Below are 23,922 nucleotides of genomic sequence, written 5' to 3' on the forward strand. Positions count from 1 at the left end.
GAAGGAAGGAAGCGGGGAAGGGAGCCGCCGCCGCCGCCGCCGCCGCCGTGGAGTACTCGGTGCGGAGGGGAGGGGGAGAGGGGCGCAGCGGCGGCGCCAGGGGGAGGGGGCGGTGCGGGGGCACGGCGAGCGCGGGCCGAGCTGCGGGATTGACGTAACGAGCTTGGGTTTCCCCCAGCGTCGGGAACATGGATGAGAAATCCAACAAGCTGCTGCTAGCTTTGGTGATGCTCTTCCTATTTGCCGTGATCGTCCTCCAATACGTGTGCCCCGGCACAGAATGCCAGCTCCTCCGCCTGCAGGCGTTCAGCTCCCCGGTGCCGGACCCGTACCGCTCGGAGGATGAGAGCTCCGCCAGGTTCGTGCCTCGCTACAATTTCACCCGCAGCGACCTCCTGCGCAAGGTAGACTTCGACATAAAAGGCGATGACCTGATCGTGTTCCTGCACATCCAGAAGACCGGGGGCACCACTTTCGGCCGCCACTTGGTTCGCAACATCCAGCTGGAGCAGCCGTGCGAGTGCCGCGTGGGTCAGAAGAAATGCACTTGCCACCGGCCGGGTAAGCGGGAGACCTGGCTATTCTCCAGGTTCTCCACGGGCTGGAGCTGCGGGCTGCACGCTGACTGGACCGAGCTCACCAGCTGTGTGCCCTCTGTGGTGGACGGCAAGCGCGCCTCCAGGCTGAGACCTTCCAGGTGAGTGAGCGCCGGTGGTCGAGCGGGACCCGGGCCTAGGCGGGCGGAGGGAGGGGAGGTGCGGCTGGCCCTAGCCGGGGACCCAGCGCGCACCCTGGCGCCCGGGCGTTTGCGTCCGGGCTAGGCAGGTGCCGGGCGCCCAGTAGCGCACGTTCGCGGCGCTGTGGCGGCCTCAGAAAGGCTTTCCGCTCCGGCCCCTGACGGCCCAGTCTGTCTGTCGGCAGGGTGGCCTGCGTGGTGGTTGGGAGAGCGTGCGGGGTAGGCGGCCGAAAGGCCGAGAACGAGCGCCCCCGTGGCCGCCGCTGGGACGGTGCTTCGCACTCAGACTCCGCACTGGAGAGCCCTAAAGAGCCGCGCTCTCCGAGCAGCATCTCCGGTTGCCTCGTTTCCTCTACTCTGCACCCGGGTTCCGAAGTCTCCTTTCGGCACTCTCTTCCTCCTTTCGGCTCCCGCATTCTTCCCTCCCCTTTTCTTCTCGCTCCGTCTGTTTGCCATGTTCTCCTTTCTCTCTTGTGCCCCAGATCTTGTCTGCTCCTGTTTGCTCGCTGTTTCCTTCTTTCCATTTTCCTCTCTCACTTTTCTTCTCTTTCTCTCTTACCCTTTCTGTTTCTCTCTTCTTGCCCGACTTTTATCACATCTCTCCTTCCCCCCTCTAGCTCAGTTCTCCCCCGGCGGCTCCGTGTTCCTCTGTCGCTATTTTCTGATACCCAGGGAGAGTTCAAGGCTCCAGGCTTGCCTCTTCCTACTGGCTGCATGTGAGGCATCCGCGGCGCTTTGGGATTGCCAGGGGACACCCCGCGGACCGAGGGGCGGGCTGGGTTGCTGCCCTAGACCCCATGTGGGGTTCAGCCACCAGGAGCCTCTCCTGATTTACACACACACACACACACACACACACACACACACACACACACACACGCCCGAGCCCCGGCGTGGGTCGCTGCCAGCCCATTTTCTGGGAGCCTGGGCTGATGCGATAAAAGCTGATTTACTAATAGTCTGTAGCCAGAAACAAGGGTATTTTCCTCCCTCCAGCCACAATATCCAGTTGCTGGAGGTCATGGAGCACTGTAAAGTGGGTGGTGGTGGGGTGGGGGAAGTGAGTGCTATGGGGTGCAATTGGTCCAGCCAGGGCTGATGTTTCCAAGTCTCCTTAAAACAAATATGGGCTGAAGCAGGGAGTCCAGGGGGTGCACAAGGTGAGTTTCATTGCCTGGAGGCCTCTGGATGGTCTGTGTCCTGTGTGCCCGCTCCCCTATGGTGCACTTGCTACTCTGGAGGAGCAGATGCTCTCTTCTTGCAGTTTACAGTGTTCTTTCTCAAATGCTGGAGTTATGGCAGAATCAGCCAAGCTTGTATTTTCTTTCTGGTACTAACAGATTTTTTCTTCCACCCCAAGAAAACCTTAGCCCCAGGACCTCAAACCATTGGTAGAATTGTGTAAGTCATTGTCACCACAATATTCTGGTGTTTAAGAAGTTCCCAAACAATTTGGTAATATTGAAAAGAATTTCTCATACTGACAGAGCTTGTCTGTGTAGTGAGAGGTGGTAATATTTAAAAACCTCTTTTGGGCAAAAGTAGAATTCCACAGCCACGACTATAGCAGAGAAGTGAAAACAAGGTCTTGGTCACCATGGAAGACACAGCCTTGTCCGGAGTTTCGCAGGGCACATGTGCCTTTACCCATCCTTTTGAACATGTCGGTCAGGGTGTGATGTCTGTAAACACAAATTATTAATGTGGTCTAGATTATCTCTTTGGTGGCTACTGTCTTCTGGCAGATTCCTTCCCGCATTCTCCAGAAGATAACCAGCACCCCTCAAAGCCTCTTGGATTGTCCCAAATTGAACTAAAATTATTTGAAATGACATAGGATTTTCTTGGTTATGAAAAGGGTGATACCACAGTGCCATCTAGTCTAATCAAAGAACAACCACGTTCTAAAAATTCACAGTTACTGGATTTTACGGTATTTGCAAAAATGAAATAAAATTTGCTAGAGAAATGCATTGCTACTTCAAGGGCACCTTTTTATTTCATTAATTCCTGCCCACCTCCAAAAATATTCACCTTGAAGAATAGGGATAGCCTAGGGGTTCCAAAATTTCCCTGGATATTGACAGATCCCTAGGGGCTGCAGGACCAGTTCTGTGAGTTCTGATAATCTGTAAGAGCTAAGGTGTACGTGTGTGTGAGAATGAGAGAGTGTGTGTATCTGAGTGTGTATGTGTCTGTGTGAGGTGAAAATTTAGAGGCAAAGGTAGCTGCACAGGTAGTGAAATGTGGGGGTGAGAAGCTGGTATCTGGAGATGGGGGAGTCTATTTTTGGGAGTTCCTGGGTCAAACAGCATCTCCATGCCACCTGGTGGTCTCTGCTCCTCTCAACTGAGGAGAACGGCAGTTCCATCTTTCTGGCCTGGGAGTTCAGACAGCTGGACCTTAGTTCTAGGCCAGCCACAATCCCATGTGACCCTCAACCAAATCCTGTGTGAAGAGTACCCTTCCAGTTTGTGATAAGCATTCATATCCCTTATGTCTGGTATTTCTCTGTAAACTTGCACTATTTTCATCAAGAGGTCAGAGTGGACAAAAATATCCCCATCTATCAGATAAGAGTGAAGCCCAAAAAGGCGGGCTTCCCCGGAATCACTGAATTTTTTAGCAGCACAGCAGGAATCTGACTCTAGTTCTGTCTGACTCCACAACCCTGGCTCTGTTGACTGCACCTTGATGAACAAGGGTTTTTGCAAAAACGCAGTGAGGTCTTTCATTTTAGTCATTCCCACAAAGTGAATGAACACTCAATAAATGTTTGGCTGATGTTGTTATCACCTACATCATTATCATCGTCAGTCATTTTACAACACGTGAATTTGGATGAGTGATTGGGCCAGAGTTACCACACCCATTGGGAGAAGAATGGATTTCCACATATCTGAGGCTTTCTAGTCACTGGGGATAGGTCTTGTGGCTAAATTGCAGAGGGGTCTTTCATTGCCATGTTAGGAATTCCTGCAAAGCTGAGCAGGATGGGAGCCGACTGAGGCAGGGTTGGATGAGCTTCAGTAGGAGCCTTCAGCTGCGACAGGAACCACCTACTGACTCACAGCCATTCATCCACATTAGTGTGGGGGGGTATCACAGGCTATCGTGGCTGCAAGCCAAGACTCTGAATCCTGCTCCCAAAACTACATTTGAGGTGCTTCTCTGCCTCCACTGATGGTAAAGTGCTTGGGTGATATATAACTGCTGAATAGAAACAACCATGATCATGTTGCCTGGAGAAGACAGAGAGAAAGACAGAGAGAGAGAGAGAGAGAGAGAGAGAGAGAGAGAGAGAGAGAGAGAGAGAGAGAGAGAGAGAGAGCGCGCGCTTGGCTGGTGAAAGGCTCAGGTTGTTTATTAAGAATAATATTTCTTTAAAAAAATCAGAAATTGGATTTCATTCATTTGTCTGCCAATATGTTGTTTGCAGTCAGAGAAGGGTCCTGCTCATTTTAGAATTTCTGAGACCATTTTTGAAAGTGTATCCAAACATTGTTGCTCACAAGCTGTTAAAAGTCCCAAATTCTGCAGGCTTTTCTCAGGCCAAATTTCCTCTGTTTGTAGCCAACTCTAGCGTGCCATTTGTTCTGTAGGGGGAATTCAGAACTGGGCCTAAAGAAATAGCACTAGCCCCCTTCTTCTTCACTAGGTATCATGCTGGCCAGCATGCACAGAATGGGGTTGAGAGGTCAGGGTCCATGGCTATACAAGTCAAAGAATCTGATCATATTCATGTTGCACCCTAGACTTTTAGCATCTCTAAAATTTTCAATTTGGATGAGTGATTGGGCCAGGGTTACCACACCCATTGGGAGAACAGATTTCTACATCCCCGAGGAGTTTTATTCACCAGGGGTAGGTCTTGTGGCTTGATTGTAGAGGAGGCTTTCATTGCCATGTTGTGAATCCCTGCAAAGCTGAGCAGGATGGGAGCAGGCTGAGGCATCTGGAAGAGTAATTAATTACTATCTCTAATGCAGTAGGATATCATTGATGGGAAAGGACTAAAAAGTGTTTGTTTAGATGGAGAAAAGCTTTTTTTTGGTCATTTTGTTTTATAAAATAGTGGGAAAAGCTTTCTTTTCTTTCCATTTGTTTTTAAAAGGTGGCTCTCTTTCAAAAGAGCTATAACTATAGAGCATGTGTACCTGATCATGCCTCACAAGCCCACACTTCCTCTCTTTCTCTTCCTTGATTTTGCAGTAAGGCAAGATGACACAACAGGCTTGTGGTATAGGCTGAGGCATTAAGCAGAATGGACCACTACAGCCAGCAGTCAGTACTGGTCATGTGGTTCATCAGGCTGTAAGCTGTTGGGCTCTCAGCTTTACTTAGCTGAGGATATATTTCTTCAGCTGTCTTTGAGGGCTGTGGTACCGTCTTGCCTATTTCACAGAAGAGGGGGAGAAATCTACCATTATAATATCTGTAGAATGTCGGTAGTATTAGTTAGCATCTTTGCATGGATGGCAAACATGGTGTTGGAGTCCTGACAAAGCTGTAAGTTCTCAGGTCGTACAAAAGGCTATTCAAAATTAACATCACTTAATAATAATTTTATATCTGTGCTATGTGGCAATTAAAATGCTAAAGCTTGTCTTTTATGGATATCAGTCATCAACTGAGGCAGTATGAAATGACATTAAAAGAATAGTCATCCCTTTCATTCTGTCATTCGTTAAACAAGATTTTGTGACACTGTTCATTATATTCCGGGGAAGAGACATCGTTCTCCTCTCACAGAGCTTACGGTAGAACAGAACAATTTGGTACTTTAGATACTTAATTAAAAAATGGATTTTGTTTGAAAACACTTTGAAAATCAATAATGTCTTTAAAATGTCATACATTTACCAGAATATATAAAAAATAGAGAAAAGTCCATCTGTTATGTTGTAGTTTGGGACTAATCAGCAAAGCAGATGGAGTAACTATTATGTCTCTGGCATGACGCTTGCAGCTGGGGGAGATTAAAGCCAAGATGAAACCAAAAAAGCCAAGATCACCATCTTTAGCCTCAAGTCCATAAATATTAGCATATGAAGTGCAGGACTGTGTAATGTAGACAGGTACTGGGAAAGGAAGCTTAGATTTTGCACAAGCCCTTTCCCCTCCCCTGGTCTCAGTGTCTTACCTATAAAATGGGAGATTTAAATAAGATGCTTCCCAGGGCCTTTTTCTTTCTAACGTATGAGGAACAGGCCAGATAAAGGAGCCATCCTTTTGAGAAGGCCTCTGGGAGTAGAAGAGTTATATAAAGAAGAAAGGAGGCATTGTGGATGGGCATGGAGTCCTCACGACCTTTTGAGGTCCAGCAACCTCACCTAGGAAGGTCTGGCCAGACCTGAAAGGTTCCTGCTTGGAGAAATAATGGTTAGGGAAGTAGGTGGGGTTAGGCTCCACTGTGGAGGACTTGGAATGGCAATGAGGAACCCCAGTAAATATGAGAAGCTCTTGGTTGGAAAGAGTGCAAAAAACCCATGCAAGTAAATAAAGGCTGGAGTCTAGGTAAAGCTATCTCCCTGATATCTAGTCTGGAATGTAGGTGGTACCAGCTACCAAAACTGAGAGGTTGAGTAGGGGATCTAGTTTGGGCTGGAGGGTACTAAGGAGTGAGTCATGACTGGTTCCTGTTGCCTAGATTTCTAATGGATAGGCCTTATAAGGAGGTGACAATTTGGGCTCTGGGGTGGGTTAGGGCTCAGTTGTACATTATATGAGGGACTCTTTGAACCCAGTTAATCTGAATTCACAATTGGCGTTGTTATTTAAATGATAGCTGCAATTCACATATGGGACCTTTAGCCAAGGAAAAGGATATTTGAATAAAGGAATAAAGATCAATAGTTATGATTACATAAGAATAATATATGGTTACCTGTCAAAAAAAAGGCAAAGTGAAAAGGATTCAAACTGGTAAAAATATGCACAACAATTACAACAGACAAAAAGTTGAAATCTTTACTGTACAAATAACTCTCATGAATTGATTAGAGAAACAAAGGACATGATCAGACAATTTACAATACAGGACCCCCAACTAGTTTGCAGACATGGCAAAACTGTTTCATTTCACTGATACTAAAGAAATGCACATTTAAACATAGAATACTTTTTTTTGCCTCTCTAACCCTGATTAAATAAACAAACAAACAAACAAAGCAAAACCCAACATATATCACCACCAAACAGAGAAAGTTAGTAGACAGTGCCGACAAGGGCATGGCAAAGATAAAAATTCTCGTATGTCGTAGGTGGGAATTTAATTTGAATGATCTTTTTGGAAATAAATAATATAAACACAGAATATAAAAATACTCATTTCCATGACCCATAATTTCTTTTCTGATATTTTACAGAAAAACATAATTTTATGCATGCTTTCATTCATTCATTCATTCATTCATTTATTCAGCAAATATTTATTGAGTATCTGCTATCACTATGCTATGTGCTAGAGTAACTGGGAAGAACCAGGTAAATGTGATCCCTGCCTTCATGGGAGTGGGAAAGATAGACAGGAAACAAATTATCAATTACTTAAAATTGTATGAAGTGCCATGGGAGAAAAGTACAGGATGGTATGAGAACATATACTAGGAGACTAACTGGAGTTATTATAAGTGCAACAAATTGAACATCCTGAACATCCATATAGAGAAGAATGGTTCAAGAAGTCTCAGTACATCCACTTGAAGGATTATTACAAAACCATTTAAATGTCCTTTGATAGAGTATGGAAAATTTCTAGTGATTTAATGCTAAGAGAAAAAGAGATAGATAATTATGGACCTAGTATGACTACAATTATGTTAAAGAAAGAAAGAGAACAAGAGAGTGAGCAAGTGAGAGAAACCATCTCCCCAGCCCTCCCAAATCTAAGCATAAAAGACAGAGACTGGAAGAAAAAAATACTAGAATATTAATAGATCTATTAGTGATTTATTTTCTAATTCTGCTTTTCTGAAGGTTTTGAATTTCCTTTATGAGTTTACATTACTTATTTAATAAAAATAAACTAACAATTTTTAAAATAATGTTTTACTCAGCTGTGATAAATTACACACAGGTCTACTTTTTTGGCTCCTGGCTGGTTATTTCTTTATCCTCTTGATATCCTGGGAGCCCTTAATGAGGAGAGTAGCCTCAGCGCAGAAGAACCCTCACACTGACAGGCAGAGGTGATAAGTCAGACATTGGCTGCTGCTTTTTGATAACTGGCTGTTATCATATTCCCACACAATACATGGAACTCTTTTTACACCAGTACGGTATAGAGCTATTTGAGTGAATTGCTATTGTTTCTTCCTCATTTATAAGTTATAAATTTTAATTTATAAATTATATGGAACAGGAAGTTAATAGTGGTACACAGTTGGAAATATAAGGCTTATTTTGCTCAGCTGGAGCCATCCGAGATAGTCTGGACTTTGGATCTCCATGAGTTTCTTTCTTAGTGAGTTGACACCAGGGCTGATGATCTGGCTGGAAGAGTTAAAATCTTGGGGTTGGTAAAGGGTTATAGTTCTAAACATCCATAACTGAGAGCTTAGATCAGTTAGTGTATATGTGCTGCTCTCATCCAGCAGAAAAGGAGAGTTCACTTTGCTAGGCAGCCCCCTCCTAAAGAGGTTTCACTGCATGTGAGCATTACTCCCAGTTAACCATAAAGTAAGTTGATTAGAAATGTCGTTATCAAACAATTCAATATCTGAGGGACCACTCTGTACATATAGTGAGGTGCATAATCTTATTGTTGAAACTCCACTGAAACTACACCCTAGGTACAAGTTGTTTTGACAGTGTAAAGAATGTGCTTCACAGTCGAAAAGCTAATATTGACGTTTCGTGACACATGAAATGCAGTATTTAGTCACTGAGTTTAAAAAGAAATGTATGGATGGCAGTTACCCCCTTTCCATGAAAGGATAATGAATAATCCACTTAATGATATATGTCATCTAAAACAATGTCCTTGTAAGCTTAGATAAATATTTGTCTAAACTTTAGTAAAATATTTATTGACAAAAAAGCTTTTCTCATTTTACTAAGTATTGAACTTTGCAGATTATTCATTTGGTCTTATTGCATCCCATTTGTTATTTCTGCCATTTTGCCTCTGAAAACAGTGTTGAAGACTTTGACACATTTCAGAGCATTACACTAAATAAATCTGTCTTGCACATTTCACTGTGCTTTTTCTGGAATATTATAAATATTCAAATATAGGCACACATGCAGATTCAAAATAAAATTTAATGCATGCAAATTGTGCATAAATTCCATATTTATAACTTAGCAATAGTTTTGAACTTGTTATCCTATGATACAAATGTACCAAATAGGAGCTTATGGGAATTATCAATAAATGTATTTTTCTGATTAAACTGTGGGCTCTTTTTCAGTCACAATTTAAGCTTCAATTCTGAGCTATTTTATAAGAGAATAATTTGCACTTCATTTACTCTGAATTGTCAAGAATCGTGTTCTTCCCCAATGTAAGTGTCTGCAAAGAGGACTTCTTATTCAGTTTGATTGCTTTTTAAATTTTACTAGCGGAGATGCCCTAGTGAGTCTTAGAGAATTGGTCTCTTTCTTGTGAAGAGTTTAGTTCTAATGAATCACTTCCATGCACTGTTCTGTACAAATACAGAGCAATTAAAATGTGTAATGTATTGATTTACATCAAATGGATTAGGCCTGTGTGCACCATTCCTTGCATTAATTGACTTTCTCCCATCACTGTACTAATAACTACAAATCTTCAGTATAGTATTAGCTTCAATTTACTCATAAAGATCCTTGGATTTTTGCTGATTTCCTACAGGAGAGTCAATGTAAGCAAAGAGTCTTTAGAAATTGACTAGGATGACCAAGTTCCATCACGCAACCCAAAAATACTTTTAAAGGGCTCTTTGATCATGGCAGCCAACTCTTCAGTTATTACAATAAATAGGAGTTGACTAAACTCACCAGTTAAGACCTAGATTATCACAATGGATGAAAATAAAAAAATCCAGTTATATGCTGTGTATAAGAGACAAAGGTAAAACATAAGAACACAAAGCACACAAAAAAGATTGGAATAGGTACACTATGCAAACACTAACCAGAAGTAAGCTGATGTGGCTATGCTGATATTAGATAAAACAGACTTTAAAGCAGAACCGTTATTACAGATAAACAGGATCACTGTGTAATGATTAACAGTTCAGTTTATTATTTTCAGATGACAATTTGAAACTTGCATATGCTTAATACAATAAGTTTGAAACATATAAAGCAAAAGTTGGCAAAGCTAAAAGGAGAAATTACAAAATCTGATTTTTATTTTCAGAAATTGATGGGTCAAATGAGCAAAAAGTGGATAAGGATACAGAGGATTTGAACAACATGATTAACAAGCTCAATATAATGGGTATATATACACACACATAAACATATACATCTAAAATACACACACACACATATATATATACCATGTATATATATATATGTATATGTATGTGTCTGACCTGCCCGGACCCTCATAACTTGGACCCCAAGGCGCGACCGAATTAGACCAGATGAAAGAGGAGTTCAGGCTTTATTGGAGAGTCTCCGGGCGGACTAGACTCGTAACGGGGGAAGAGTCAGCAGTCTCGCACTGGCTTTCTTTGTTCAGCGGTTTTTATAGGGGTAGAAGGATTGGGGGAGTGGGAGAGCTGATTTGGCAGGTGGCAATAGGTCAGGTTGGCTGTGGCGGGGGGATGTCTGCCGGGCGGGGAGCTTGTTGGGCCGGAAGTTACTGGAGAGCTGATGGGGCGGATGGTGATTGGTTCAGTTGGTTGCCCAGCTGGAAGGCTGCTGGAATCGGGCCGAGCCAAGGCGGTAGACAGAGTGAGATAAGGGACCCTCCTTGCGAGGGAGGAGGGGCTTTCCTCATCCGGAAGTTAGGCACTTTCCATGTGGCTGGGGGGGGGGGTGCCCAAAGGTCCTCCACCAGACAGTATGTATATACACACAAGAGGTGCCATTACCCTCCAAAGGCTGTGTCCACACAGATATATATATATATATATATATATATAATTTGCACACAATTGAAAGAATACACAGTCATCTCAAGCACATATGGAACACTTTTGAAAACAGACCATATACTAAGCCATAAAGTTAGTCTTGAAAAACTTCAGTGAATGAACTACCTTGTAGACCATACTATCTGATCATATGCAGTGTTTAAACATTGGGTGTTGTGTTATACCTTAGTGCATGTGAAGGAACATTAGTAGTTTGATATAGTTGGAAGTATTACCAATCATTCACTGACCACATAACATATCTTAATTGACATACAAAAGTGAAGAACTCCAAGACTTAGGTAGTTTGACCAAGGTAACTTGACCTGATTTTCCATGAAGATCTATTACTATTTTGGGGCACCTACTGAGCCAGGTCCTGTGCAAGGAGCATATTATATATTGCCTTATTTAATTTTTACAGCAACCCTCTGAGGTAGATATATTAAAACCCCATTTAAAGATGAGAAAACAGAGAACTGGACAAGATGTATAAGCTGCTAAATCTTCACAGCTGGACAGTATTGGAGCTGGCATTTAAAATCAGCTGGGATATTTGGCCTGTCTGGTATATTTTAATGTCTACTAAATTCTCAGACAAATCTCCAAAAACTTTTCTCTTTTCTGTGGCTATGTCTATACAAGCTAAGTGGAATGGAGACCTGAGGTAATTATCCGGAGATATCAAGATCCAACCTATTCACTGGTTTTTAAAAAGCAACTTTAAAAAATTTAATAAAAATCATTCTTTCAAGGTGAACTCTGCAGCTCTATTTTCCCCTGTTAAAGATTTAGATGCGCAAGGTATTTAAACTGTTTTTTTACATTGAACATTTACACAGAAGTATGAAGTTTTAGGGGAAATAAAAAAAGACTTATGCTAGAGGAAAGATTCAGGTTTTCTCTTTTCAAATATGAAAAATGAGGACCTTAACTGTATTTTAATTTCTACTTCCTTGTAGACTACCTGTATGGTACATACACTTTACAAAATTTGTATGAGGTCAAAGAATCTTGCTCCTTTTAAAATGTTGGCATTTGTCTCATTAGCAGTTAGTTGCATTGCTTTGACCAATTGTGACCTGTTTCTATAAATGACCATTGCTTTTTGCTGCATTTGGTCTGTGTAGACACAGCCTTTGGAGGGTAGTATAAAAGAGTTAAGCCAGGGCATCTCTTGTAATCTGGGAACAGAGGAGCCAGTGAAATAAGGATACTTTCTTTCAAAAACCAAGGGAGGAGTCCCAGAACAAGTGAATCCTGAAGCCTACTCTTATTTTAGGGGCTCATCGTGAAGATAATACGAATTCATTTTGTTGCTGAAATAACTAAGAGTAGCACATTCCCATAGGAGTGACCATTCTCTTCCTTTTGGAAGAGGCAGCTTTAGAAAAGTACCATTATGCAAAGCTGGAGGCCATTAAAAAAGTGCCATTAAAGAGAATGCAAATTAGCATGGGACTACCAATCTGGCAGGCATTATTAATGTGGGAGGCAAAGAAATTAGGTTGAAGGTATGGAAGAACCATAAAAAGACAACCAGAGGCCAGTGTGGCATTGGGCTGATGGCCAGTTCAGCTGATGCCTCATGGCTGAGACTTTGCTAAGTGGAAGATTAACTGACAAAACAGCTTGAAGGTTGACGAACTATTTCAGCTCATTGCCAGGTACTCTAGAGGCAAAAATACTTATTTTTTTATTTGTTTTTGCTGAAAGTGGTACAGTATGTTCTAATAGTATAATAGGCCAGCTCTAACTCATTAAAACAATGTTGAAGCATATTGGTATGAATGATGCATAGTAGGCTATTTATGAAAAATTCCTTCAATAAAAGCCTTCATGAACATGTAAAAATGATTTTATGTATAAACACACTATAAGATTTATGAAAGATAATTATATGAGAATATGAAGCTGAAGTAAGGTATTTTTAAAAAATTACATTGTTATACAAAATGATCTGTTAATATTTCTGCTTTTAGGTAAGGATCTATGCTTTCTATCTGCTTCCCTCAGTTTTTTTTTTGTTGGTGACTTGAGCAAATAAAAAAATAAAAAAGAGATCATTTCAGCATTAGTATAGCATTCTAGAAGCTTCTGGAAGCTTTTGTATTTATTGCCATATGGGTGTACATTAAATCTGCATCTCCCTCTCATTTATATATTTATGAAGTTATAAAGGCATACACATGCACACACAAAATAATTAAGGAAGTGCTTATGTCTGACAACCATTGGTGACTTAATGCCAGTTAGAGGGGGTTAAAAAAAACACTTGCTCTGTTAATCCAATTGTTCCCATGCTTTTTGGTTTATGCACTTAAGGAGAGAACCCATTTAAAGTGCCAGAATTTGCATACATTCAGCTTTGACTGAGACTTGTATTTAATCCAGTGGTCTTGAAAAATTATTAGTGAGGAGTTTATAGACCTAAATGTCATGAGATCCATTAGGACGAGACTGAAAGCACACTTTTTGGCTGCCTCATTTATAGGAAGGGGTGTGCTTTTGATATGGGAAGAGCTAAAGGTATGTGGATCAACTGGACTGTTCAATGCAGCCAGATTAGCTCAGCTTCTGTCAACTGTGTTGCAGCCACTTTGCCTAATGCCATTATGGGAAAGTGGCTCATAATTTTCCAGAGTTCAGCTGAATGCTAAATGCAAGGCTACATACAGTATTCATATGCGTGGAAGTTAGCAGTTGCATTAATGAACTCTCCTGTTTTAAAAATTCGGATTGGACTGGAATGGGCAGGATTGTGATACTCCCCTTTGAATGTCATCTTTGTTTTGCTTTAAATCATGGTGATGTAACCATTATTCATTGTAGGAAGATTATGACTCCAGTGTCCAAGGACTGGGTGCGGGGTTTCAGGTTGTAACCTTTGGCTGGGAATGCCTTCTCTAGAGAATGTCACAGAGGTCAGATTTCTATGCTGACTGCAAACAGGCCTGTGACCAAGAAATCTAGCTCTTCTGGTTTGCTGGGGTCTGACTCCAGGATGCAGTACTTTCTGGTTAACAGAGGGGACTCTTGTATGCAGTAAACTTGCCAAGATGGAGACGTGGTATCAGCCATTTTCATTACAGCCATCTTAGGAGTGTGAAGTTGTATCTCATTGTGGTATTGATTTGCATTTTTCTGATGGCTAATTATGTTAAACATCTTTTCATGTGCTTATTGCCCATTTAATTATATTCTTTGCAGAAATGTCTATACGGGTTGTTCGACTTTGTTAATTGTGTTATTTCTTTTTCTTTTTAGTATTAATTGTTTTTTACATATTCCAGGTACAAATGTCTTATAAGATATATGCTTTGCAAACATTTTACTCTCATTCAGTGGTTATTGCTTTGCTTTCTTGAGATATCCATTGAAGCAGGAAAGTTTTAAATTTTGACGGAGTCCAATTTAATTTTGTTCTTTTGTTTCTTCTGAATGCTTTGCCTAGTGACCACAAAAATTTATTCCTATATCTTCTTTTGAGAGTTTTATAGCTTTACCTTTTACAGTAAGGTCAATGATCTATTTCAAGTGAATTTTTGTGCATATTGTGAAAAATGAGACACACCCATAAGATGGCTATAACTTTATTCCTTTTTATGTAGGTAAAAGTTGTCCCAGAGTCCTTTGTTGAAGTCTGTTTTTCTTTATTCAATTTCCTTGGTACAGTTATACAAAATCAATTGATCATAAATCTTTGAGTTTATTTCTGGATTCTATTTTACTTGTTTATAAAGCTATCTTTAAACAAGTGACACACAGCCTTGATTGCTGTTGCTTTGTAGCTAGTTTTGAAAGCAGGAAGTATGAATCTTTTATTTATTTTTTTTCTTTCCCTAGATTGTTTTGGCTATTCTTGGCCCCTTGGATTTCATTGTGAATTTTAGGATCAGCTTATCAATATAGAAGCCAGCTGGAATTTTTTTAAAGGGATTGTATTAAATATGTTTGGGGGAGCACTGCTGTATGGACAATATTGTTTTTCAATTCATAAACATGGGCTATTTTTCCATTTGTTTAGATCTTCTTTAAATTCTTTCAGTGCTGATTTGAAGTCTTTAGATCGCAAGTTTTGAACTTTTTTTGTTAAATTTATTTATAAGTATTTTACTTTTTTGACATTATTGTAAATTGAATTTTTTTTAATTTTTGGATTGTTCATTGCTACTATATAAAAATATAGTGTTTTTGTTGTTGTTGTTGTTTGTTTTTGCAATGGAATCTCTGTCAACCAGGCTGGAGTGTAGTGGCACAATCTCAGCTCACTGCAACCTCCACCTCCTGCGTTCAAGCAATTCTCCTGCATCAGCCTCATAAGTAGCTGGGATTACAGGCACATGCCACCATGCCCAGCTAATTTTTGTATTTTTTCTAGAAACGGGTTTTCACCGTGTTGACCAGTCTGGTCTTGAACTCCTGACCTCAAGTGAGCTGCCTGCCTTGGCCTCCCAAAGTACTGAGATTACAGGCATGAGCCACCATACCCGGCCAGTTAATTTTAAAATATTGATCTTGTATGCTGCAGCCTTGCTGAATTCATTTTTAATTTCTAATAGTTTTTCAGAGTAACTCTCAAGATTTTCTATATACAAATGATATAAATTGGATGTGTGTTCCCCACAATCTCATGTTGAAATGTAATCCCCTGTATTGGAGGTGGGGCCTGGTGGGAGGCGTTTGGCTTATGGGGGCAGATCTCTCGTGAATGGCTCAGTGCCCTCCCTGTGGTAATGTGGTCACATGAGATCTGTTTGCTTAAAAGAGCCTGTCAGCTCCACCTGTCTCTCTTGCTCTTTCTCTTGCCGTGTGATACACTGGTTCCCCTTCACCTTCCACCATGATTATAAGCTTCCTGGGGCCCTCACCAGAAGCAGAAGCCAGCACTATGCTTTCTGTGCAGCCTGCTGAATAATAAGCCGAATAAACTTCTTTTTTATGTTACCCAGTCTCAGACATTCCTTTATAGCAACACGAATGGACGAATACAACATGCTCATGTTATCTGTGAATAGATACTTTTATTTCTTACTATCCCATGTGGACGAATTTTATTTCCTTTTCTTGCCTAATTTTCTTGGCTAGATTCTCCAGTAAAATGTGAAATAGAAGTGGTTATTATTAACTTCTTTATCTTGCTTTTGATCTCAGGGGAAAGCATTCAGTCTTTCACTATTTTTATTTTTTTGAGACAAGGTCTCGCTGTCATTCAGGTTGGGATGCAGTGGCATGATCACAGCTCACTGCAGCCTCAGTCTCCTGGAGCTTGAGGGAACCTCCCACCTCAGCCTTCCAAGTAGGTAGGACTATAGGCAAGGATCATTATGCCTAATTTTTAAATTCTATGTAGAGGTGGAGTCTTGCTATGTTGCTCAGGCTCGTCTTGGACTCCTGGGCTCAAGTAATTTTCCTGCCTCAGTCTCCCAAAGTGTTGGGATAACAGGTGTGAGCCACTGCTCTCTGCCCATTCACCATGTTAGCTCAAAGTTTTTTCCTAGATGTCTTTTATCTGATTGAGGAAGTTCTCTTATTCCCAGTTCGATGAGTGTTTTTTTAAAAACAACAACAACAACAACAACAACAACAACAATGAATGGATGTTGGATTTTGTTCACGATTTTTCTGCATCTCTTCAGATGATTGTTCTTTTTTCTCTTTATTCTTTTTTTTTTTTTTGAGACAGGGTTTCTCTTTGTTGCCCAGGCTGGAGTACAGTGGCATGATCATGGCTCATTGAAGCTTCAACTTCCTGAGCTCAAGCCATCCACCCACCTCAGCCTCTCGAATAGCTGGGACCACAGGTGTGCATCACCATGCCCAGATAATTTTATTTTTTATTGTAGAGATGGGGTCTTGCTATGTTGCCCAGGCTGGTCCCAAACTCCTGGGCTCAAGAAGTCCTTCTGCCTTGGCTTCCCATAGGCTGGGATTGCAGGTGTGAGTCACCATACCCTACCTCTTTATTCTTTTGATACAATGTTTTACATTAATTTACTCCCTGGTATTAAGCCAACCTTGCATTCTCTGGATAAATCCTACTTAGTCATGGTGCATAATCTTTATATATATATATATTTTGCTGCTTTGCTTAGATTTTCTTCTAGTATTTTCATAGTTTCAGGTCTTATGTTCAAGTCTTTAATTCATTTTGAGTTGGTTTTTACACATGATGAGGGCTAAGGATCCAGTTTCATTCTTCTGCATGTGGCTATCCAATTTTCCCAGCACAAGTTATTGAAGAGGGTGCCATTTTCCTAATAATATATTCTTAGTGCCTTTGTTGAAAATCAGTTAGATGTAAATACACAGATTTATTGCTGGGTTCTCTATTCTGTTCCATTGGTCTACGTATCTGTTTTTATACCAATGTCATGCTGTTGTGGTTACTGTAACTTTCTAGTATAATTTGAAGTCATATAGTGTCATGCCTCCAGCTTTGTCCTTTTTGCTCAATATTGCTTCAGCTGTTTCAGGGTCTTCTGTAGTTTCATACAAATTTCAGAATTGTTTTTTCTATTTCTAAGAAGAATGTTATTGGTATGATTCAACTGTTTTAAATATGTTGAGACTTCACGACCAGCCTGCACAACATGGTGAAACTCTATTTCTACCAAAAATACAAAAAATTAGCTGAGTGTGGTGGTGCACACCTGTTGTCTCAGCTACTCTAGAGGCTAAGATGGGAGGATCACTTGAGTCCTGGGAGGGGGAGATTACAGTGAGCTGAGATTGTGCCACTGCACTGAAGCCTAGGTGATAGAGTAAGACCCCATCCTGAAAAAAAAAATATGTTGAGACACATCTTATGGCCTAATGTGTTCTATCCTAGAGAATGTTCTATGTGCATATGAGAAGACTATTTTGCTGTTGGTGGTAGAGTATAGATGTTTGCTAAGACTTGTTAGTTTATTGTGCTGTTTAAGGTTTCTGTTTCCCTGTTGCTCTTTTTCCAGTTGTTCCATCCATTATTGAAATTGGGATATTGAAGTCTCCCATTATTATTACTGAATTATTTTTCCCTTCGGTCCTGTTAAGTTTTGCTTCATGTGTTTTAGGGATCTGTTGTTAGCTGCATATGTATTTATAATTGTTATGTTTTCTTGATACATTGTTTCTTTATCATTATAAAAATTCTCTCTTTAGTAATTTTATAATGTTTATTTTCTCTGATATCAGTATAGCCATTTCATATTTCTTGTGGTTCTTGTTTCCATGATACCTTTTCTCTTCTTTTTCCTCTCAAATGATTTCTGTCTTTTAATATAATGTGTGTCTCTTGTAGATAGCATATAGCTGGACCTTCTTTGGTTTTTATTTCATTCTGGCAGTCTTTTGATTGGATTGTTTCATCCATCTACATTTAACATTATTAGTAATTAGCTTGATCCACTTTATTTTGGTTTTCTATATATCTCATGTATTTTTTTGTTCCCCTATTCCTCCTGTACTGCTTTGTCTTATATTAAGTGAATGCTTTCCAGTGTAACATATTAACTCTTTTAATGATTTTTAACTGTATATTGTTGTCATTTTCTCAATGTATTCTCTAGGGCTTAATCTATATATATATTAAATTGTCAGAATCTATTTCATATTTATAGTAACTTAATTCCAATAAGTTCTATAAGTGTTTTTCCTAGGTAGCTGTATTTCTTCTTGCCCCTTTTTGTGCTGTTATTGTTATAAATTTTACATCTATATATGTTACAAACTCAGCAGCACATTGTTATAATTATTACTTGATGAAATTTTATGTCTTTTAAAGAAGGTAAGATAAGTGAGAGAACAAGTACGTCTATTGAGTTTATTATAAACCATTTTATGTACCATTACTGGTTCTGTTTGTTTGTTTCTGTGCGTTTGAGTTACCATTTTATATTTCCTCACTCAATACAGCCTTGCTCAAACACATTTCTTTTGGTTTTGTCATATGTTAAATGTATATATGTTATGGTCCCAACAATACAATTATATGCCTATTGTTTTATGATTGCTTTTCAGTCTGTTACAAGAAGTTAATATGTATTTATACTGTATTTTCTTATTATTATTACATTATTATCTTCAAGCAAGATGATTATTTTCTTTCATGTGGACTTGAATTACCACCTGGTCCCACTTGCTTTCAGCCTGAGAATTTTTCTTTGTTATTTCTTGTAATGCAGGACTGTTAGCATGAGATTCTCTGAATTTTTGTTTTCTGTGAATGTCTTTATATTGCTTTCAGTTTCGAAAGTACTTTTGCTGGATATACAATTCTTAGTTATTGGTTTCTTTTCTTAAGCATTTTGAATGCCATTCCACTGCCTTTGTGCTCTGTTGTGTCTGATGAAAAGTTAGCTGTCAATGTTATTGGGGTTCCTCTATATGTGATGAGTCATTTTTCTCTTAGTGCTTTGAAGAGTTTCTCTTTTTCTTTCTAATATTTTTAGTATGATATGTCTGTGTTAGGATCTCTATTTGGTTATCCTACTTGGAGTTCAGTGAGCTACTTGCGTGTATAGATTAATTTTTCTTCCAGCTTAGAGAAGGTTAGCCATTAAGATATATATTTTTTTCTGCTTCCTTCTCCTTCTGATACTCTTCCATTAGATGTATGCTGGTGTGCTTTTTGGTGTCCCACATTTCTCTGAGGTTCTGTCCATTTTTTAAATTATACTTTAAGTTCTGGGGTACATGTACAGAACATGCAGTTTTGTTACATAGGTATACACGTGCCATGGTGGTTGGCTGTTCTGTCCATTTTTATACCTTCTTCCTCTCTCTGTTTTTTAAGTTGCATAATGTCTACTGAAGTATCTTAACATTGCTGATTATTTATCCTCCCAGCTCAAGTTGTCTGCTGAGGCCTTGTAGTAATTTTTTTTGTTGTTGTTAAATTGAGACAGAGTCTTGCTCTGTCACCCAGGCTGGAGTGCACTGGTGTGATCTCAGCCCACTGCAACCTAATTTTTTTTTTGTTAAATTGAAACAGAGTCTTGCTCTGTCACCCAGGCAGGAGTGCACTGGTGTGATCTCAGCCCACTGCAACCTCTGCCTCCCGGGTTCAAGCAGTTCTCCCACCTCAGCCCCCTGAGTAGCTGGGATTACAGATGCATGCCACCATGCACAGCTAATTTTTATATTTTTAGTAGAGATGGGTTTTTGCCATGTTGGCCAGGCTGGTCTCCAACTCTTGGCCTCAAGAGTTTGCTATATGCATTAACACCACTTCCAGAGACAATAAATATCTGCTTTAGAATTTTCACCAGTATGTTGTTTTACTGGGAAGAGGCCTGCAGAGCTAAGTAACAATTGTCTTGGTTTTCGGTATGATGGGTGATTTTTTTTTTATTGGATCCAAGACACATTATACATTATGTTCAGGGATGCTGGGTCCTATTTAAATCTTTTATTTTAGCAAGCAGTCTCCCTGTTTGGGTTTAGCATGTAGGTCTTGGCCTACTTTTTTTGGCTGTGGTTCCACTGGGAGTTTAATTTTTAGAGCGTTTGTGGTGTTATTTAGGTCTCCTCTGTTTATTTAGTATTACTGGACTTTCACTGGTCTCTGTTGGTGCTGCCTAAGGAAGCCAAGGGCTTTCCCCAAGCCAAGCCCTTGGGTGTGTTTTGGTGGGGGAGGGTTGTATTGGGATTTTTCCTGACAGTATTACCCCAGCCTGGTGTCTCTGGTTTGGGGAGGAGAGCCTTGGGCCCAAGGGGACTAAGAGGCCTCTTACACCCATATGCTTGTTGTAGTTGTCTCTTTTGATGGCTTTTCCAGCCTGTCCTAGTGTCCCTGGGCAGGGGAGGAGAGTGTCAGGCCAATAGGGACAAAGAGGCTTTCCATTGGCTGGGTGCAGTAGCTCACGCCTATAGTTCCAGCACTTTGGGAGGTTAAGGTGGGTAGATCACCAGAAGTCAGGAGTTCAAGACCAGCCTGGCCAACATCACGAAACCCTGTCTCTACTAAAAAATACAAAAATTAGCCAGGCCTAGTGGCGTGCGTCTGTAATCCCAGCTACTCAGGAGGCTGACGCACAAGAATTGCTTGAACCTGGAAGGCGAAGGTTGCAGTGAGCTCTCACCAATGTACTCCAGCCTGGGCGACAGAGCAAGACTCCATCTAAAACAAAACGAAACGAAGCAAAGCAAATCAAAACAAAAAAACAAAAAAAAAAAAAAAAAAAAAGAAGCTCCCCAGGATGGAGTACTTGCCATGCCTACCCACCTTGATGCCTCTGGGAAAGGGAAGAGAGTCTTAGGCTCATGGAGACAAAGGAGCATCCTATATCTAGCTGTTTGCTATAACTGAGTTCCTTTTTCCACTTCCTTCTGCTTATCCTAATGCCTATGGGGGAAAAGGAGTCTTGAGTCCTCAGGGACAAAGGGACTTCCTGACAGTCTCCTAGCTGTGATTGGGCCCTTTTCCCTAGCTCTGCCTGCCTTCCCTTGTGTCTCTGGGTAGGGGAAGACAGTCTCAGGCCTGCAGGAACAAAGAGGCTGCCCATTCTGGACCACTTGCTGTAGCTGAGTTTCTTTTTTTTTTTGAGACAGAGTTTCGCTCGTTACCCAGGCTGGAGTGCAATGGCGCGATCTCGGCTCACCGCAACCTCCGCCTCCTGGGTTCAGGCAATTCTCCTGCCTCAGCCTCCTGAGTAGCTGGGATTACAGGCACGCACCACCATGCCCAGCTAATTTTTTGTATTTTTAGTAGAGACGGGGTTTCACCATGTTGACCGGGATGGTCTCGATCTCTTGACCTCGTGATCCACCCGCCTCGGCCTCCCAAAGTGCTGGGATTACAGACGTGAGCCACCTCGCCCGGCCCTGTAGCTGAGTTTCTCTTGTTAGCTCCACACCTCAGCATCTCTTGGTGGAAAAGGGAATCTTCAGACTCATTTGGAAATGAGAGTGCTTCTTCCAGCTGCTTATTTTTGGTGAGGTTCTCAATCTATCCCCCGTGAAGATGGTGCCAGGCTCTTCTGATGTTAGGGATTCTCATTTGATCTGGGGAAGGAATGGGTCCACCCAGGCTGTTTTCCAGATTGAAAGCTGGAAAACACCAGGCCTCACTGCCCTTCCTTACCACCTTACGTATTTATCCCTTTAGTTGTCTCTTGAGCCATTTCCAGGATTTATTATTGTGCTTATTAGGAAGGAGCAGGGATAAACCTGTCTATGCCATTTTTTCCAGACCACAAATTCATATTGACATTTTTGTGGAGACATAAGTTCAATTCTCTGAAATTAATGCCCATGAGTGAGTTACTGAGTCATATAGTAATTACATGTTTAGTTTTATAAGAAATGGCTAATCTGCTCTCCAAGATGCTGTGCCATTTAGTGTTAAATAGTCCCCTCTCAAAATTGGCTGCCTCCCACAAATTTGGATATATTTTAGTTTCCTTTTAATGTATTTTAATTAATTAATTAATTTATTTATTTTGAGATGGAGTCTCACTCTGTTGCCCAGGCTGGAGTGCAGTGGTGGGATCTTGGCTCACTGCAACCTCCGCCTCCTGGGTTCAAGCGATTCTCCTGCCTCAACCTCTTGAGTAGCTGGAATTGCAGGATGCACCACCATGCCTGGCTAATTTTTGTATTTTTAGTAGAGATGGGATTTCGTCATGTTGGCCAGGCTGATCTTGAAACCCTGACTCAGGTGATCTTCCTGCCTCGGCCTCCCAAAGTGCTGGGATTACAGGTGTAAGCCACTGTCCCCATCCCATTTCATGTATTTTATGATTTCTCTTGAGACTTTCTTTTTGACCCATCAGCAATTTAGAAGTGCACTTAAAAATAATTTTGCTGTTGTTGGTGGAGTTGATTAGGTCTTACTGTTGAGTAAATGTTGGTTAGGTATAATTTGCTTAATTTGGTTTTGTGGACCTTTTGCATATCTTTGTTGATTTTTTTCTCTAGTTTTTCTATCAGTTTTCCAGAGAAGAGGTCGAAGTTTCTAACTATAATTGTGGATTTGTCTATTTCCCCTTTTAGTTCCATCAGTTTTCACTTTATATATTTTGCATTTCTGTTGTCTCTTACACACACATTTGAAATTGCTCTGTGTTCTTGGTTGATTGACCCTTTTATCATTATATAATGTCCCCCTACATTCTTGGTAATTTTGTGTTTCAAAGTCTACTTTAATATTAGTATAGCTACTTAGTGCTTTATTCTGATTGATGCCTACATGATATATCTTTCTATTTTTTTAGTGCCTTCTTTTGCTTGTATTATTTACTATGTCACGGTGGAGTACAGTGGCTATCCACAGGTGTGATCACAGCTCATCACAGTCTCGAATTACTGGCCTCAAGTAACCCTTCCACCTCAGCCTCCCAAGTAGGTAGGACTGTAGGCTCACACTATGGCACCTGGCTTGTCATGTGTGTGTGTTTTTTTTGTAAAATCTAGAATTAGTTGGAGGAATAGAGAGAAATGTATATACTCTGTCTTGTCCAGAACCAGAAGTCTAGTTCACCTATTTCTGTTTGCTTGAATGATCTGGGTTGGCTTTTTAAGTCTTTGGGGCTCCGTGTTGCACTCACCTAATTTTAGCTCAATAATATCATGTTACTGAATCTACTCTGTACATCAAGGGCTGTAATGGCTCTTTTTTTTTTAGGGATCAAAATTTCAAAGTCCACATATTTTTGTCAAATATGCCCCCAGCCTTTTTTTGCTTTGGTTGCATCTGTCCCTCCATTGCCTTTGTAGGCGTTTGGTTTTGGAGAGTTGGAATGATGTATGATCTGCAAGTCTCCATCTGCTGCCACTGACTGAGCATGAACAGAAACAAAAATTGACCATAAACAAGTTGACACTAAGATAGATCTAATAACATGGCCTGTTTGTATGAAGCTGGAATCTTTGCCATTAACTAATTCATTCAGTATGAAGTGCATACTGTGTGCCAGGATCTGTGTTAGGTCCTGGGGTTACAGAGCTAGTAGTGCCATAGGTACTGACTTTGGAGAGTTCGTAGACTAGTGAGAGGAGACAAAGAGGATATTCAGTGCTACGATAAAGGTGGGCACAGGTTGCTGTGACAATAGAGAATAGGAGTTCTCAAATCAGGGTAGGCTCTGTTGATAGAGGTGACACCTGAGTTGAGTCCCTGATATAGTTTGG

The 23,922-nt window shown here is 40.8% G+C and overlaps 1 protein-coding gene across 2 annotated transcripts in view; it reads left to right on the forward strand.

Moving 5' to 3' along the window:
- Positions 1-23,922, forward strand: part of HS6ST2 (heparan sulfate 6-O-sulfotransferase 2) — a 321,641-nt gene that overhangs the window by 1,087 nt on the left and 296,632 nt on the right. For both annotated transcript variants that reach the window (XM_012458778.3, XM_012458780.2), the window contains exon 2: positions 179-697. In XM_012458778.3, coding sequence (XP_012314201.2) covers positions 179-697 — 519 coding nt within the window. The remainder of the gene's footprint in view (positions 1-178; positions 698-23,922) is intronic.

This window comes from Aotus nancymaae, unplaced genomic scaffold (genome assembly GCF_030222135.1).
Source record: "Aotus nancymaae isolate 86718 unplaced genomic scaffold, 86718_ANA_hifiasm-v0.15.2.pri h1tg000004l, whole genome shotgun sequence".
NCBI classification, from domain to species: domain Eukaryota; kingdom Metazoa; phylum Chordata; class Mammalia; order Primates; family Aotidae; genus Aotus; species Aotus nancymaae.